Source organism: Pteronotus mesoamericanus, unplaced genomic scaffold (assembly GCF_021234165.1).
Source record: "Pteronotus mesoamericanus isolate MK-2021 breed Mesoamerican mustached bat unplaced genomic scaffold, CSHL_Meso_final contig_221, whole genome shotgun sequence".
NCBI classification, from domain to species: Eukaryota; Metazoa; Chordata; class Mammalia; order Chiroptera; family Mormoopidae; genus Pteronotus; species Pteronotus mesoamericanus.
In genome coordinates, this window is record NW_026555092.1 from 11,674,346 (window position 1) to 11,693,154 (window position 18,809).

The 18,809-nt window shown below is 33.4% G+C and overlaps 1 protein-coding gene across 2 annotated transcripts in view; it reads left to right on the forward strand.

Annotated features, from left to right (window-relative positions):
• Positions 1 to 18,809, forward strand: part of ZMYM4 (zinc finger MYM-type containing 4) — a 130,708-nt gene that overhangs the window by 99,391 nt on the left and 12,508 nt on the right. For both annotated transcript variants that reach the window (XM_054571948.1, XM_054571949.1), the window contains 16 exons: positions 139 to 254; positions 958 to 1,233; positions 1,405 to 1,555; positions 2,370 to 2,542; positions 3,072 to 3,222; positions 3,769 to 3,909; positions 4,239 to 4,276; positions 5,188 to 5,332; positions 7,735 to 7,853; positions 8,587 to 8,758; positions 11,002 to 11,055; positions 11,452 to 11,631; positions 12,030 to 12,124; positions 15,524 to 15,695; positions 16,079 to 16,171; positions 16,745 to 16,896. In XM_054571948.1, the coding sequence (XP_054427923.1) occupies positions 139 to 254; positions 958 to 1,233; positions 1,405 to 1,555; positions 2,370 to 2,542; positions 3,072 to 3,222; positions 3,769 to 3,909; positions 4,239 to 4,276; positions 5,188 to 5,332; positions 7,735 to 7,853; positions 8,587 to 8,758; positions 11,002 to 11,055; positions 11,452 to 11,631; positions 12,030 to 12,124; positions 15,524 to 15,695; positions 16,079 to 16,171; positions 16,745 to 16,896 (2,228 nt within the window). The remainder of the gene's footprint in view (positions 1 to 138; positions 255 to 957; positions 1,234 to 1,404; positions 1,556 to 2,369; positions 2,543 to 3,071; positions 3,223 to 3,768; positions 3,910 to 4,238; positions 4,277 to 5,187; positions 5,333 to 7,734; positions 7,854 to 8,586; positions 8,759 to 11,001; positions 11,056 to 11,451; positions 11,632 to 12,029; positions 12,125 to 15,523; positions 15,696 to 16,078; positions 16,172 to 16,744; positions 16,897 to 18,809) is intronic.

Here is an 18,809-nt window from a genome sequence, read left to right on the forward strand (position 1 = left end):
TGTGTATATGTGATGTGATTTAGTTTCAGTTCCTGCAACTTGCCCTGGCCTGTGAATTTTCATATCTTGTATAATACTTATTTATCTTCTTGTACATTCGTGTATATTACTCATTAGTTTTTATTTTGATTTGCTAAGGTGTACAAGTTCAATGTAACAGTTGTAAAACTTCAGCAATCCCTCAGTATCACCTAGCCATGTCAGATGGAAGTATACGCAACTTCTGCAGCTACAGTTGTGTGGTAGCTTTCCAGGTATGGCTTCAGGAATCTTTCTCCAATTAGTGAATCACCTACTGAAGTAAGGTGAACTTACTAGGTGTTTGTTAGTGCCTAGATTACTTAAATTTCTATCTCAGTTCTATTAAACTTGTATTCTTTAGTTCATCCTGTATTTGGAGGCATGTCATTTAACTGCCATCTGTAAAATTAAATGGTACTGTTATTACCTAGATCAGTGATTTTCAACTGGTGTGCCACAGTAGTAGTTAAAACCTGCAATACCTGACTGATTTTAGTCAGGGGCATTGACTTCTTTTCCCTTAGATTGTTAAATAAAAAAAGGACAACAACCAACATATCAATAGCTGTCTAAGGTGAATGAATCAAAGTTATACCTTTCTTTTTTGTCAGATCAGCAAAATATATGTATGTATTTTTTGTGCTATAAATGCGTTCCAGAATTTCAGTAATTAGTTTATGTGTGCCATGAGATGAAAAAAGATTGAAAATCGCTGACCTAGATTATTTGTTGGTAAGATACTATTTTTGAAGATTATTAAATTATTTTATTTTTTGGCTATAAATGACAGTCCCCCTATTCAAGTATAAGCCACTCAAAGGGGGGATTTCTGCCTATTCACAAATGTATCTTAGGTGCCTAGAAGTGTGCTAGGTACACTTAGACAATATTTACTTGTTTGAACAAATGATGAGATTGATTTTCTTCCTCCCCCAGAATTTGTTTAACAAACCTACAGGAATGAATTCTTCAGTAGTGCCCTTGTCTCAGGGCCAGGTAATTGTGAGCATCCCTAGAGGTTCAACGGTGTCAGCAGGAAGTGGTAACACCTCTGCTGTTTCTCCCACCTCCATCAATAGCTCTGCTGCAGCTGGTCTCCAGCGCCTTGCAGCCCAATCTCAACATGTTGGGTTTGCACGAAGTGTTGTAAAACTAAAGTGTCAGCACTGTAGTCGTCTATTTGGCACAAAACCAGAACTTCTTGACTATAAGGTAAAGTCTAGGATCATGATAAAGGGTTACAGTATAAACTGTTCTATCTTGAAAATTGTTTCTGGCTTTTTATTTCTCAAAATTACTATTTTTTTTTTAAGTAAGAAGGATAGGGATTTTCATAAGATAAACCAAATGTTTAATTAGTACTTAATGATTATTTCTTTGCAGGGTAAAATGTTTCAATTCTGTGGCAAGAATTGTTCTGATGAATATAAGAAAATAAATCATGTAATGGCAATGTGTGAATATTGTAAAATTGAGAAAATTGTAAAGGAGACTGTAAGATTCTCAGGTGCTGACAAGTCATTCTGCAGTGAAGGTAAAGACAGATTATCATACCTACTGAGCATGTTGGTTGTTTCCAAAGTAGTTTATGATTTAAGCTGTTACTATGTAAATTTATTTATTTTATCCTCTCTGTATAACACCGAATCCTTTTTATTTTCTTTATACTTGGTTCCATTTTTTAAATGTAATCCTTCATATCATATAAATGTTAAAATAAAGGTTAAAATCCTTCATATCATATAAATCCTTCATATCATATAAATGTTAAAATATACTTCAAAGTATATTGAAGAGGATGGTGGTAATGTGAAAAACATAATGATATTAGGTTGACAGGGCTCTTTTAGTTCTCGTGCTTCTAAAGGAAACTCCTTAAATTTGGTAGCATCCTAAAATTCCACTACTTTTATTGTTTTAAACAGCTGTTATGTTTCTGAATATAAATGATCTGAATTTAGAAATCAACATGAGGTAGCCTTTCTTCTTTATTTAAATGACTATCTTACATGTTTACAATGTTTTGTTTTATTCTAAAGCTGCACAAGATTAGCCTACTAGACTAGTGGACCTCAAACCTTTCAACCACAACACACAAAAAAAGAAATATATTTTACAATGTGATACCACATACCCAAATAAAACAAAAGTTTCACTAAACAAATTTTACTATGTGTAATGCACTATAATATTTTTTGAATAATAGCATCATTCCTCAATGTTGATCTCTTGATCTAATTGATGAGGATGCAAGTATGGAAACTTTGTTGTAGAGCATTTCAATTAAAGATGGAGATACTTACCATTTCTGCCTAATGTTAATTTTATCTTTCCTGATTTTTTTTTAGGTTGCAAATTGCTTTATAAACACGACTTGGCAAAACTCTGGGGAAATCACTGTAAAATGTGCAGTTATTGTTTACAGACATCTCCCAAATTGGTACAGAATAATTTGGGGGGAAAGGTGGAAGAGTTCTGCTGTGAAGAATGCATGTCCAAATACACGGTTCTGTTCTATCAGGTAAATAGAATTCATGCTTGTGGGTTTTTGAAGTTGGAGCATACAGTATTCCCTTCTTTTATTCTTTGATGAAGTAGGAAGGACAATTAAATCTTTTAAACTTTTAAGATTAAATATATTGTGTTCTCCTCCAGTATTAAAATAAGATTTTTGTCACTGAAGTTACATTTCTTTTGTTTTTAATTTACTTGGAGAAGACATGACTTTTAAAGTATTTAAAATTATAATTTTACTCATTTATTACTTAACTAAAATGAATTTGTCTTCTGAAGTCTTTGAGGAAGATAGATCTTTCGTTTTGCTATGTTTACTATTTACTGGCACTTCTATAATATGGCTTTTTTATGTTTAGTATACAATCATTGATAGGAAAATAAGTATTTTTACCACTTTAGAAAAGGTAACTTTCATTTTTGTGACTTAAAATCTAAGTTAATTTTCTTACTTGTTACCTTTATCTTGATTTTATTCTGTCAGACAACAGACGATTTGTTTCTTACCCCTTTTCTGCCTGTCATTTCTTTTTCAGATGGCCAAATGTGATGGTTGTAAGCGACAGGGTAAACTCAGTGAGTCCTTGAAATGGCGAGGAGAAATGAAACATTTCTGTAATCTGCTTTGTATCTTGATGTTCTGTAATCAGCAAAGTATGTGTGACCCACCTTCACAAAACAATGCAGGTAGAATTAAACTTTAGTCTTTGATTAGCGTAGGGGACTAACTACTTACACAGATTGGGAACATGAAACAGTTGTCAATAATGTCATGAAACAAATTTCATTCTCTTCACATGACATTAATATTTAGATCCCTTTTTGTTTAACACCTGAGATTAAAGCCCAGTATAAATTAGGTTTTTTACTTTTCTCTGAGCATATTGAATCAACCTCTTTAAGAACTTCATGGGAAAGAATGGCAGTTAATACATTGTTATTGAATATATACACCTTGATTTCCTTAAAAATGGATTTGAGACTATAAAAAGGACATGCAGTCTAAGTCACATGGCCTCTTAAAATATCATCTGCATAGTTATGCAAGATAAAGTACATGGAATACCTTTTAATTAAAAACGAGGAAAAAACCTTGTTAGTCCTGAAGTAACTCTGCTTCGACAGAATTTACTCTAACTTAATAGCATTGTTTTAACTTCCTTAAGATGTTGGGTTTTATAGATGTAAATAAAAATTACCTGAGGTTTTAAATTTTTTGTTTATTTTAATCAGCAAGTATTTCCATGGTGTCAGCTGCTTCAGCTGGGCCCCCATCGCTAAGAAAAGATTCAACTCCAGTTATAGCTAATGTAGTCTCATTAGCAAGTGCTCCTGCTGCTCAGCCCACAGTGAATTCTAACAGCGTTTTACAAGGTATGGTTTGATTTGAAAGCATTTCTCTAGCCTTATTGAGGTAAATATAGTGGTTCTCTCTCTTTACTGTCAATGATCATTATCATATGTTGGATACATTCATATTAGGAATGGCGGCTCACTCTGGGCTGCAACGGCATTAGTGTTTTCAAAATTTCCAGATCTTTTTTTCCTCATATTATACTTTAGATGCTGGTTTTTTCCCGAATTTAATTAAGATAATGCATGTTTTTATTATGAGAGATGTTGTGTTTATTGTCTGATAATGAACTTTTAATGCTAATGTTTGATTGTGTAATATCCTAACTACGTATTTGAATTTATATCAGGTGCAGTTCCGACAGTAACAGCAAAAATCATTGGGGATGTAAGTTATTTTTATTAGTATTGCCACTGTATTTATTTTCCATTATTTCGTATGAATACATCTAAGCTACTTCTCCCTTTTTTATTCTTTATTTATTAAATAAAATAAATTTCATGAGCACATTTAATCTTTGTTCAGGAACAGGATTTTCTGGTTATTTAATTAGATCTTTTATATACTTCAATTTTTTTTAATGCTTGCCATCTATGTAGTTACTGAAGTTTTTTTTTATTGTACAGATCCAAAGTTAATTGTACAGAATTCAGGCATAAAAAGGTTTTGGGGGCATTTGTGATATAGTCAGATTGTAAAATATTTATAAAACGTAGTTTGTTTTCTGCCTACTGCAGATTATGCTGTAAATAAGCATTCCTTTTTTTCTCGATAGTTTTTGCTTTTCTCTTAAAATAAGGAAAAAAATAAATATTGAGAAAAACTTACGACTAAAACAATGGCATTTCTAAAGTGTTTCCTGGTTTCTGGGATAACATTCGTATCATCTTTTTTTAAGTCCCGGAGATGATCATAAGTGATTCTGTTATTTCTAGTTAACTTGAAACTAAGGCTTAGAAGTCTTAAGTAGAAATATTGTAGTTACTACTTTAAACTTGGCTAACTTTGTTCTTGATCAACAATAGCTTACAATAGAAATCACATTTTTCTTGGTAAACAGAACTGATAATTAGATACATTTAGAATCAATATATAGTTATCAAAATATTCCTATATTGCTATTTTACAAATATTGTATTCCTTAAATAGTTGAATATTTATGTTCTAGGTCTTCCATGTAATTCCAATATAATATTTCTTTAGAAATTATATTTTCTGTAACTAATGATAAGCTATTGAAAGCCTCTTTGGTTTATTTGATTTATTATTTATTTCTTTTGATTTTTGTTTTTAACTAGGCAAGTACACAAACAGATGCCCTGAAACTTCCACCTTCCCAACCTCCAAGACTTTTGAAGAATAAAGCTTTATTGTGCAAACCCATCACACAGACTAAAGCCACCTCATGCAAACCACATACCCAAAACAAAGAATGCCAGACAGGTGTGTTTATTGCACTTTGTTTATTGAATTTTTTTTAGGAGAAAGGAATGTGGGATCTCCCTATATTAATTCCTAATTCCTAGGCAATGTGTTTCGCTGCTGGTATACATTGTTTAATTTAGTTTAAAACAACCCTGTGAGTTAGATATTTTTACCATCTGAGACTTCAGAAGTTACAGCAAAGACAAGATAGTTAATTATTCATACCATACTGTGAACACTTCGTTTAATTTTCTTTTTAATCACAGTGTAATATTATGGAGTAAAATATAGGCTTCGGAATTCTATAGACATGGTCTTAATTAAGAGGAGCTATTATTTTACCCTTAGGTTTGAACTTTTCCATATTCTGTTTCAAATAAAATGAATTCCTTTGAAGAGAGCTTCAGGGCCTCTTTTCTTACAAGCTACCTCTCCCCACTCCCCATTCCCCACTCCCGGCAGACTCTCTGAGCCACTTCTCTGAATGCTGGGCAAGATGCTAGTCTCTGGTCTTCTCAGCTTGCCTCTCCTGGCGTGGAATCTCTGCCATATAAGTGATCTGGAATGAGGGTGATTTGGACCCTACTATTCTTAGCCTGACCTTCCTGTAGTAGGGCCTCTATCCCGTGGGTGGGAGCTGGGTAGTGGAAGGGAGCCTTCAGCTTATCATCTGTACTCGCCAGGAAATTAATCTCTTAAACTTGTATTTGGAGGGGATGAGAAATGATCGTGGCCTGCCCCTCCTGGTGAGATACAGTAATCGTTGATTGGGAGCTAAGTGAAGAGAAGCCACTATTCCTGATCGCACCCACCCAGAGTGCAGCTTCTGTCCATTAAACTGGCTGATCTGGGGATATGAAGCAGGTGGTGGGTCAGCTGTCATGGACTCCCACTGTTCTTACTGTATTTTAGTAGGTTTTTCTGAATAAATGTTTCCCTCTTTGCTGTATGCCTTAAGGACAATTTCCACATAATATAAATGGTTGTTTTTAACAATTTTCACCAGCTCTGCTTATTTCACTAGGGAATCAGCCTGTGGAGCTCTTCCTGCTGCCAAATGAAAGCCCCAGAATTTTTATACTAGAAAGGAATCCTAGATTTCTAGATCTAGAGGGCTATTCTGTATGCAAGTGTTTCTTAAACATTAATATGCATCCTAGTTACTTGGGGATTTTATTATGTAGATTCTGATTCAGTGGGTCCTTAAGGCTTTACTTTTCTCACAAGCTCCAGTGTTACGTCAGTACTACTGGTCCATGGACCACAATAGATAGCAAGGCTATATATATATGATTTAGTCCTATGTTTTTATTGTATCAGCAGTGAGTTATTTTGTACTTTGTAGCTTGGTTATCAGACATCTCTATTCTGGTACCTTTTTTACACCCACTGCACCATGATAAAATTGGTCCTATATTATTTCCTGCCTCTAACCCTAGTCAACTTAAAGCTTTTCACTTTCTGTGACTAGCATTATCTTTCTTCTACATTGATGATTTTATGGTTATCTGGCATATTTTCTGGCACATAGAAAGGACTCCGTAGATACTTTTAAATAATTGAATGAATCCTCCAACCTTCCCACTTTTTTCCTACTCATATTTGAATTAGTTTCCAAGTTCTGTATCCTTTTTTGGTAGGTATCACAATCACCCCTAGTTTAGGCCTTTACCGTGTCAGCTCTAAATATTGTAATTGCCTCCTACTTTTACACTCTATATACTTTTATTCACTGCTAAGATGGCAGCCAAATTAATCTTTTTTAATGCTATTTTCATCACATTACTCTCTGATAAAGAATCGGTTGAAGCTCCCCACTATCTCCTAGAAATGACTTATCTTCACAAAAATGGACCTTCTACCTATTCAGTCTGTTCTTTAACATACTTATTCATGTTAATAGCTTTCCATACCCCTCATCCAAGATCGCTGCTCCAGTCCTTCCCTTCATTCATCCAAGTTATATCTTTCATTAATTTTATCCTCTTATCATTGATAATCATTGTGTTACCCACTTTTTTTGTTAGTGCTGTACTCAAACTGTTGTTTTCTATGAAGTCCTAGTATCACAGATTAATTTTTTTTTAAGATTTTATTTTTTAGATAGAGGGGAAGGAAGGGAGAGAAACATTGTCATGTGAGAGAAACATGGGATCAGTCGCCTCTTGCATGCCACCAATCACCAACGGGGGGGGCGGGGGGTTGGTGCTGGCCCACAGTCCAGGCACGTGCCCTGACTGGAAATTGAACCGGCGACCTTTCGGTTCCCAGGCTGGCTGGCGCTCAACCCACTGAGCCACACCAGTCAGGGCAGATTATAGTTCTTTTGAACTATAAATCTGTGTACTGTAAAAAAAATTTTTTTTAATTAAAATGTTGTTTCTCATCCTCTTCGTTTTTGTGATTTTTTTTTTCATTAGAAGACACTTTAAGCCCACCCCAGATCATTGTGGTGCCAGTTCCTGTACCAGTGTTTGTGCCCATACCTCTTCACCTGTATACTCAGTATGCACCAGTCCCATTTGGAATTCCAGTTCCAGTGAGTAATCACATAGAGACTAAGATTAATTTAGTACACATTTTCCTCAATTAAAATTTTATAGTTTTATAAAAAATATCACTTGTTGGTAAAGTATACCCGACTCTAGTTGATTATCATGTTACAATATGACTTAATATGGAATATATATAGGAATTCTTCTATTTATGCCCTGCCTTCTGAGAGAAGGTTGTGAGGTAGCTTTTTTATAACATTTCGTACTACAGTAAGATGACTCAGATAGAAAAAGATCAGAAACTGTGTGTGTGTGTGTGTGTGTGTGTGTGTGTGTGTGTGTGTGTTAGAATACTAGATTCTAGAAAGGGTGAAAAGGTGAATACTGTGATTTACATGATTCTTTTTATTAAAGAAGAATGTATTGATTTATTTTATTGGAAATGTATTTTTCCTTAGTACTGAATTCTTAAGGTCAACAGTTGTATAAAAATGTTAAACAAGAAATATAATCAAAAGCAAAACAATGGTGCATTAGATAATTATCCTTTTGGAGAATTCAGAGATGTTTTGTTGAGTTTGCAGAAAACCTCTCACTGAATTTTTACTTAATGCCTGTTGTCTTATAAAAACAAACTAGCAAGGCTATTTTAATTATCAGCATTAGAAATATCTTGGATTTGTTTATTGTTTTAGTACTTAAATCATCTCGCAAACAGTACTTTAGGTGATGAGCTTATTGCCGAAGAAACCCTTCCGTTCATCCTTGATCTTTCAGATGCCTGTCCCTATGCTTATTCCATCCTCAATGGAGAATGAAGATAAAGCCACTGAGAGTATTGAAGACATTAAGGAAAAGCTTCCTTCCCATCCATTTGAAGCTGATCTCCTTGAGATGGCAGAAATGATTGCAGAAGATGAAGAGAAGGAGAAGACTCTATCCCAGGGAGGTTGGTATAATTTTAAAGTAAAGAAAGAAAAAACACACCTACACATTTTCAGGTAACTCAAGTAATTTTAAGTATTGGGCAGTCAAGGTGTTTCTGAACGCTTTATTGTGTTTAAATACCAAGTCTGTGGGTTTGTTATACCTCTTGTTATCTCTGAAAGCTCTTGTCTTTTTAGTGAAGGAAACTAAGTACTGATACTCAATATACAGTTTTTAGTGTTACTGATTCCAGAAAAACCTGTAAATCCAAGTTTCATAATCATTTTCTGATTCTATTCCTATATTCAAAGCCATGATTTCCATATAAGAATCCTGTTGTATAATAATCAGCATGTTGGTAGATGGATGGAAAACAATTTGGCTCAAAGAAACCTAGAGATAAATCCCGTTCTATGAGTGTAGAATAACGATAATAACAATAGTTAACATTTATATGCTTACCATGTTGTAGGCTTTGTTTCAAATACAGTATGTACATCGCTGCATTTAATGATCACAACAACCTTGTTGGGAGTTACTGTTTACTTCAGATTCCTCATTTCTCAAATAGGACGTTTAACTTCCCAGGTTATGCAATTAGGAAGTAAGTAAACTAGTAGTTGAATCCAGGTGTGTCTGACTCCAAAGCAAATGATACATGATATTAACCAGAACTCATTAATATAGATTCCTGAAAGGCTTCTAGCTTTAAATAGCAGCTCTTTGATTTTTGGATATAAAAATCAAGGATGTAGTGATATATCCTTGATATAATGATAAGCAGAGATACGATAAAAAGAGGGAGAGAAAATGGTCTTTAAGATAGTTGAAATACATCAGTGACCTTTCACAAAGACCTCCTCATATATCATTGATGAGCCAAGAAAATAGTCTTTCCTGGCATTTTTTTCTTTTTGTTTCAGTGACAGTTTTTACAAAGCTAACCACTGGAATTTGATTTTGCATAATAAATACTAGGCTTTTTTTTTTTTTTAACACTGTAGCATTCGAAAAACTGTCATCTTTTCTGTTGTATTGCCAGTAAGTTTTTGAATTATACATATTCTGAGTGAGGGGTGAAAAGTTTATTTGTTACTCTGGTGTTTCTGGTCTCATTTTGATCTTTAGTATACAAATTTCATAATACTGGCCCATTTATATGTGGATTTTAATGTTTTAGAATATTGTCCCTATGCTTGATCTTCTAACATTCTGATACTGTATTTAGTTTGGAAGTTAAAGCAGTTCCTAATGATAAACCTTTTTTTAAATTGGCTTCTATGTTCACATTTACAGTTAACATATATCAAGTATTTCCTCTGTAGAAATACTGTGACTTTACCTTAGAAAACAATTGAATCAGACAAAAACTTTCAAACTAAGCTTCAGTACAGATAGTTGTAATCACTATAATGTAAAATCAAATAGTGTAAAACCATAAAGGAAGGAAAAATGAATTTCAGCTAAAAGGGTATGGCTAACTTATCTTTAATTTCAGGGAAAGAAGCAGTTTTCCTGGGTTTTTAAAAAATGGTTTTTAATACTCTGAATCCTTGAGCTTCTTACTTTTAAAACAGTGTATAATTGATAGTACACAGTGTGAATTTGTGTTCTGTTTAGTTCCATGTGTAGGTTGCTCTGTTACCTTATGTTCTAAGTCTACTGGCTTTCCAATGTAGTGCTAAAGCATATTATATTTTAGGGGGCAGAAGGCAATTTAAAACAGATTTGTCAGTCTGTGAATAAATTTGAGTGTATGTGTGTATGCATCATGGGAAAAAATGAATTTCAGGTAGCACTCAAGTGCAAAATCCAAAATAAAGGTGTCTCTTGCCATGACTTCTTTCATACTACTACCTAGAAGTGTAACTACTGTTATAAGTTGTAACTTGTTTAACTGCATTTACTACTGATGCCTACTTTTATTAATGAAACATTCTTAAAAAAAATTGATTTCAGATCGGGGGAGGGGAGAGAGAGAGAAACATTGATTTGTTTTACTCATTCATGCATTCATTGGGGCTTCTTTTAGTGCTCTGACCAGGAATCGAACATACAACATTGGTGTATTGGGACAATGCTCTAACCAATTGAGCTACCCAGCCCAGGGCTATTAATGAAACATTGTTTCTGAATATGAAGGTTGTTTTCTTAGAATTCCCTCATGTGATTCATGTATATATAATGCAGTCATTTTATTTGAGATGCAGTTTGCTTTGTGTATACTTATACATTGTTTTATTATGTGCTTTTCATTTTCTTTAGGATCCCAGACGTCTGAACAGGAACTCTTTCTAGACACCAAGATATTTGAAAAAGGTTTGTAATTGAAAATATATTTTGGATGTTAGGAATATGTACTGTCCTCTGTTAATAATACAAACCCATAAAGTATTAGCATCCTTGGGTTAAATATTTACAATTCTAGGCTATTTTTGTAGGGGTACCAGATGTCTATGATTTGTGTGCTAATATGTAATGAGAACAATAAAAGCTACCTCAAATATTGGTTTTAAGGATTAAGATAATGCTTTAAAGTGTATACCAAGAATATGAATCCAGTTCTGTGAGACCAGCAACCAAGTTACTTCATTCTTAACTATACCTAAGTAATTGTCCAGCAACCGTATCTATTTTGGGTGTTTAGGTGTTTCAGGAAAGTTTCTGGCTATGTTAAGAGTCTGTTTTATTTTGAGTCTGTATTTTCTATTTCAGACCAAGGAAGTACATACAGTGGTGATCTTGAATCAGAGGCAGTATCTACTCCACATAGCTGGGAGGAAGAATTGAATCATTATGCCTTAAAGTCGAATGCTGTGCAAGAGGTTGATTCAGAATTGAAGCAGTTCTCAAAAGGGGAAACTGAACAGGATCTGGAAGCAGATTTTCCATCAGGTTTGTTCAATGTAGCCTGTCCACTGAAAGTCCTTTATTTTAGAAGATTGGTAAAACTGTCAGTTGACATTATGAAGCAGTTATAATGTGTGACAATAATCAAGGGCACAAATGGTCACTGCCTTTGAGGGTGTTAATTTTTACCATGTTATTCTTATAAGTAGTTAATTTGTTGCTTTTTTAAAGCTTTCCCACAGTAACTGTAGTTTTTCTTGATTGTTTATGAACTCTTAATTTAATAGCAATAGACTTTATTTCTCTTAAGTATATAAATAAAATTCTTATGTTATCACAAAATCATGAATATCGTGACTGTACCTGATATTTTCTTCCTCCATCTTAGTCTTTAAGTCAGCAAGTTGTTTATCTCATATTATGCTTTCTGCTGATTATTATAGAATCCTTTGACCCATTGAATAAAGGACAGGGAATCCAGGCACGTTCCCGAACAAGAAGACGGCACAGAGATGGCTTCCCTCAGCCCAGACGAAGAGTAAGCAGTAGCTTAATTTTTCCTTTATTTTTGTTCCTTCACTCTATAAGCATTGAGTAGTTCCTACAGTTTACAAAACTCTGTATCAGCCAGATTGGAGATTTCCATACATTGTTTTTCAGCCTCATGTCTTTATTTTTGTGTATATATGCTTTTCTTTTTGTTTTTTAAAGTCAAGAACCCTATCTTGGTGTTCATTTGAGATCTGGCTTCCTTGTAACTATTGTCAGTTTGGGATCAACTAAAACTCATAAAAATTAAAAAAAAAGAACCATATCTTATATTTTACATTTCTTTCAGCAGGGATTTTTTTTTTTTTGTTTCTATAATTGAGTTTTTTGTTTAAAACGCTTTATAATGAGGCTCACTAGTATATATAATAAAGTATAATAGTGAAGTCCACATGGACTGTTTTTTATATTGACAGGGCTTTCCTATACCAAAATTAAGAAAATAAAGCCTTATTTCTGTTTAGCTCTATTTTTATAATTACATTTAAAATTTTATACATTTTAAGTCTACAGTTTGATGGGCTTTTAATGTATTCTTTATGGACTACCATCACAATCATAACACCTGAACTGCCACAGAAGGTTCCCTTGTGACCTTTTGTAATTGATCTTCATCTCCAACTCCTGGTAACCGCCAGTCTGCTTTGCAGATCTATGCAAAATTGTGCTTTGCCTTTTTTAAATCTTCATATAATTTGTAGCCTTCTGTGTCTGGTTTCCATCACTTAGCATAATGTTTTAGAAATTCTTCCATGTGTTGCACATATCAGCAGTTTATTCCTTTTTATTTCTAAGTAGTATTTCATTGTATGGACAAACTACAGTTTGTTTAACTGTTTAACAGAAGATAGAAATTTGGGTTGTTTCCAGCTTGTGGCTTTTTTTTTTAAAGCTGCTGTGAACATTCTATTATAAATCTGTTAACATGTTTTCTTTTGAGGAAAAATATATAGGAGTGGGATTGCTAGGTCTTATTCTATGTGTATTTTTAATTTTGTAAGAAGCTGTGAAACTGTTTTCTAAAGTGGATTTAACATTTTGAATTCCCACTAGCCATGTGTGAGTTCCATTTACTCCATGGCCTTGTCAATACTTGGTATTGTTACTGATTTAATTTTAGCCATTCTAGTGAACGTGTAGTGGTATCTCGTGGTTTTAATATGTATTTTCCTAATGACTAATGATGTTGGGCATTTTTTATATGCCTCTTTGCTCTTCCTTCATCTTCTTTGTTGGGTCTATTCAGAACTATTGAACATTTTTTAAAACTGGGGTGGTATCATCTTACTGAGTTGATAAGTATTCTCTATTACAGATATAATTCTTTTATCAAATATCACTTTTGCTCCTATTCTGTGATTTCCTTTTTGTGTGTGTGTATGTGATTTCCTTTTTTATTTTCTTTGGTGAAGAACAAAACTTTCTAATTTTGAGAAAGTCCACTTTATCCATTTTTATTCTTTTACTGTTCATGCTTCTTAGTATCTATCTAAAAATCTTTGATTATGAATATTTGGTAAGTAAGGTACTCTCTTATGTTTTCTTGTTTTATAGTTTTAGCTTTTGTGTTTGTAAACCATTTTGAGATAATTTTTAATGTATGAGTTAAGGGAAGCATCAGTGTTTCTTTTTTTTTCTATATGCATATCCAGTTCCAGTACTGCTCTTAGAAAAGACTAGCCTTTCCCTATTGAATTATGTTGGCATCCTTGTTAAAAGTCAATCAACTATATATTCATATGTGTCAGTCTATTTCTGATAATCTGTTATGTTCCATTGATTTATATGTCTATTTTTATACTAGTACCAATTGTTTTGATTATTGTAGCTTTACAGTGAATCTTGAAATCAGGAGTGTTAAGTCCTCTAACTTTGTTCTTTATCAAAATTGTCATTTGCATTTCCATATAAACTTTGGAATCAACTTGTCAATTTCTACAAAAGCCTAGCTGGGGCTGTTCTGACTCTATAGCTCAATTTGCACAGCATTGACATCTCAGCAATTGTAAGCCATCCAACCATGAAGATGGTATCTTCTTTAATTTCTCTCAACAGTTTTATGTGTTTCATTGTACAAGTTTATACTTGTTAAATGTATCTAATAAGCATTTAAAAATTTTTTGATCCTGTTGTGAGTAGTGCTGTTTGAAAATTTTATTTTCTAGTATTCTTCACTGGTATAAAGAAAGGGAGATAGTTTTTGTAGATTGACTTTATGCTCTGACAAGCATATTATCTGTGAATACAGACAGTGTTTCCTTCCAAATCTAATATATTTTCTTTCTTTTGCTTGATTTATTACACTAGTTAGGATCTTCAATACAATATTGAATATTAGTGGTAAGAGCAGACCCTCAGGCCAGTTCCCAGTCTTAGCTCAAGTGTTCAGTCATGCATCATTAAGTATGATGCTGCCTGTAGGTTTCTCATACATGTCCTCTTATCGGGTTGAGGAGGTTCTCTTCCATTGCTAATTTCCTGGGAGTTTTTAATCATGATGTGTTGAACTTTTATCAGGTAGGTCTCTTACTAGGTATTAGTAATTTGTGTTTTCTCTGTTTTTAAAAATAGTTCTAGCTAGATATTTATCAATTTTTTTATCTTGGGAAATAACCAGATTTTAGTTTTATTGGTTTTTCTCTTTTTTATTGATTTTTGCTCTTATTTTTATTATAGTCTTCATTCCCTTACTTTGGGTTTCAAAGTGGTCTTCTTTTTCTAGATTCCTAAGATAAAAGCTTAAATTATTGATTTTTGACTTTTTTCATTTCTCATATATCATTTTAATACTCTAACTTGCTCCTGTAAGCACTGCTTTAGCACCGTCACAAACATTTTGGTATGTTTTTGTTTACATTTTCTCTTTAAGTTCAAAATATTTTTCTAATTGCATTTGTGGCTGCTTCTTTGGCCCATGTGGTATTTATAAATATGTTCTTTAATTTCCAGTTTTTGAGTATTTTCTTAACGTTATTCTATTATTGGTTTGTAGTTTAATTCCACTGCAGTCAGAGAATTTATTGAAGCTTGTTTGATAGCCCAGAATATGTTCTGTTCATGTGTTCTATTAAATAGACCTGAGTTGTAATAACTGTTACTCATGTCTCCTTGGATGAGTCCAGAGGTGAGTCCAAATAATGAGTCATAGTAAATACTCAAATACTAGTAATTATCACATATGATCTCCTACATTTCAACTTTTTTTTTTCTTGTATGGATTGGATTAAGTAATCTCTAAAGGTCTTTTCAACTATAAGAACTCTGAATCTTTCAGATCTAATACTAACTCCCATATTCTGTAAACTTACGCACTTTCTAGCTTTAAGAACCCTGATCCTTAAAGATACAGAAGTAAACTTTACATTCTGCATTTTTGGAATTCTAACAGGGACGAAAGAAGTCTATAGTGGCTGTGGAGCCCAGGAGTCTTATTCAAGGAGCCTTTCAAGGGTGTTCAGTGTCTGGGATGACACTGAAATACATGTATGGGGTAAATGCCTGGAAGAACTGGGTTCAGTGGAAAAATGCCAAGGAAGAGCAGGGGGATCTGAAGTGTGGTGGTAAGTCCACAGTGTGAATTTGTGTTTTGACATAGAGGGTAAGGGGAATAGAAATAAATAAGGTTCTGAATCTACTTAAAAAGAATAAATACTAGTTCAAAAAGCTTATAAAACTTTGATTTTTGCTTTACCTGATTTTTTTCTTATTTTTTTAAATTTTTATTTATTGAGTTTTAAAGAGAAAGAAGGTGGGGGAGACAGAGAAACATTGATTTGTTGTTCCACTCACCTGTACATTCACTGGTTGCTTCTTGTATGTTCCCTGACTGGGGTATCAAACCTTCATTCTTGGCGTATCAGGATGATGCTCTAACCAACTGAGCAGCTCGGCCAGGGCAATTTTTCCCCATTTTTATTTAAACTTCTCATTTTTTCCCCATCAGGAGTTGAACATGCGTCATCTAGTCCATGTTCTGACTTAGGAAGTGCTCAAGACCATGCACTGTCCCAAGAATCCTCAGAGCCAGGCTGTAGAGGTAAAACTCATTTTTCTCCTTGTGTTCATTTGTAGTATCATTGTCAATTGCAAATTATAAATGGAATATTTTAAATTACTTAGAAATTTAAGTCTTATTTTAAAAAGAAAAATTGATATACTACTCCCAATTTTAAAGATTTGTTTTAAATTAGTGTTGTATCTTCTGAGCATGAGTTTATTTTGCTAATATAAGAGGGTTTTTTTTCCTTACATTTTACAAGTGGCTCATATTCTTTGTTTAACTGTTCAGCTCTTCTTTCAAGGTCTAGCATTAGTTCTCATCATCCAGGATCTAATCTGACCCTTCTTTGTTTACTGTATGTCCTTCATTTGCTTTCATAGAATCCCGTTTAAATAAACCTCTGTTGTAACACCTGTTACACCATATGTACTACATTTTCTTTATTTCTTTAAAAAAGGCCTTGAGATTAGGACCTGCCATTAATCCGTTTATGACCCATGTATTCCACAATATCTGGGGAGCAGTAGTCAGTGTTTATTTGGTGAATCAAATAGATATTACTATATATCTCATAAGTTAATATTTCAGATGTTTTCTACCTTTCCACAGTCCGCTCTATCAAGCTGAAGGAAGATATTCTGTCCTGCACTTTTGCTGAGTTGAGTTTGGGCTTATGCCAATTTATCCAAGAGGTGCGGAGACCAAATGGCGAAAAATATGATCCAGACAGTATCTTATACTTGTGCCTTGGAATTCAGCAGGTATCAAATTCAATAATAGTTAGAAAATATTTCATTTTTAATAATTCTGATAGAACTTGTGAATTAAGATAAAAGTTTATAGTGTCTATTGGTTGTTTGGTATTATTTCTATACTCTTTTTTTTACATTAAAAATACTTCTCAACTATAGTTTATGTTTAATATTATTTTGTATTTGTTTCAGGTATACAACATGGTGGTTAGACAACCATATACTTTACCACATATTGTCTCTGATAATATCTTATGCTCTCTTATTAATGAACAGCTTACCTTGATTTTAAACTCTTGATCATATAGCCTTTTGTAAACTAAATTGACCGTTAGAATAACAGAAATCGATGACAGTGCATTTTACTGGTAAATGGACAAAAAAAACCAAATAGCAATTCACAAAAGAAGTGACACAGGAGACTGTATATATATGTATGTATTTATATAAATCATGTAGTCTCATTTAAATTTTTAAAATGCTAATTAAAATAAGAGTTACACTATTGTCTATCACATTAGCAAAAATCCAAAAATTATCACTCCCATTGTTTATACAACTTCTGGCACCTTCATAGCTGTTGGCAGTTGGTACATATATAAAGCAGTTTTGAGTATATTCAGAAATATATTTGAAAGTTCATACTCTTTTTCCCAGTAATTCATTTTTGGGAGTTTGTCAGGTAATACTGCAACATAATTGCACGAAATTAGAAATAACTTCAATGTCCACCAAAGTGTAAAATAGTTAAGTAAATTACAGTATATTTATAAAATTTTATATTATGTAGTCAATAGAAATTTGTACAAAGTAACTTCTCATAACATATAAATATTAAATTAAAGCATTAAAATGAACAAGAGTACAAATTTTATGAGTATCACTATACATTAACACAATAGTGTTTTAAAAACCAGTCACAATAAAGACAACAAAATGAAATGCATCAAAAATGTTTATAACGGTTATCTTTTGGGGGTGGTAGAACTCTGGATGTTGTTGATTTTTTCTTTATTTGCCAAATTTTCCTCTACTTATATGGGGGGGGTTGTTTTATTTAAACATTAATTCTTAAAGTTTTGTTTTTTAATTACATAAGTGAAAGCGTATAAAGAAAATTTTCCCTCCCTTTATTCCCACTCCCCAAGGTAATCAGGGTTGCATCATAAGTGTCCTTCTCTACCTTTTTCTGTGCTATACATTTATATGTGTGTATACATATTTGTTAATATTTTTTCTTTTGCTAAGTTTTTACCAATATGTGGCCCATACCATACGTATTTTTTGCAGTTTATTTTTCTCAATCTGTGTATCTCTCCTGATGAATAAATCAAACCTTTTTCTTTAAAAAGGAAAGCAGCATAATATTGTAGAGTATGAATATATCAGCTTTTCCTCTTTTATATATTCAGCTTGTCCCCCTCCCCCTTACTGTTACAAACAATGCTTCAGTAAATGTTTTGTTTGTGTACCTAATAAATTGGTGCTTTTATTTCTAGGTTAAAGCATATATGTATTTTTCCAGTTTTAAGATATTTTCAGATTACTTTTCAGAATGGTGTGTTATGAAAGGGCATATGTGCAAAGTAGCCCCCAAATGTGGAAGGAGCTGAGAAGTCAAAGACCGAGGCAGACAGATACAGCTTGTCCATTAAATGAGTTTAATAGGAACTTACATACAGAAATACAGTCTCAGGTGGCAGCAAGACAGAATGGATCCCTGCACCTTCCCCCCCGCAGACCATGTGCTTACATCTGCTAAAACCATGAGAATGTTTGGGTAATCAAAGGGGTCAGGTGCCAGAAGGCTCTGGTGCCAGAGCGAGTTAAGAGCTAGAGATCATTGAGGGCGACCTGCCCAAGACAGAACTAACGGAAATCCTGTGATCAGTCAGAACTTTGTGTACATATTCCAGGGCTCA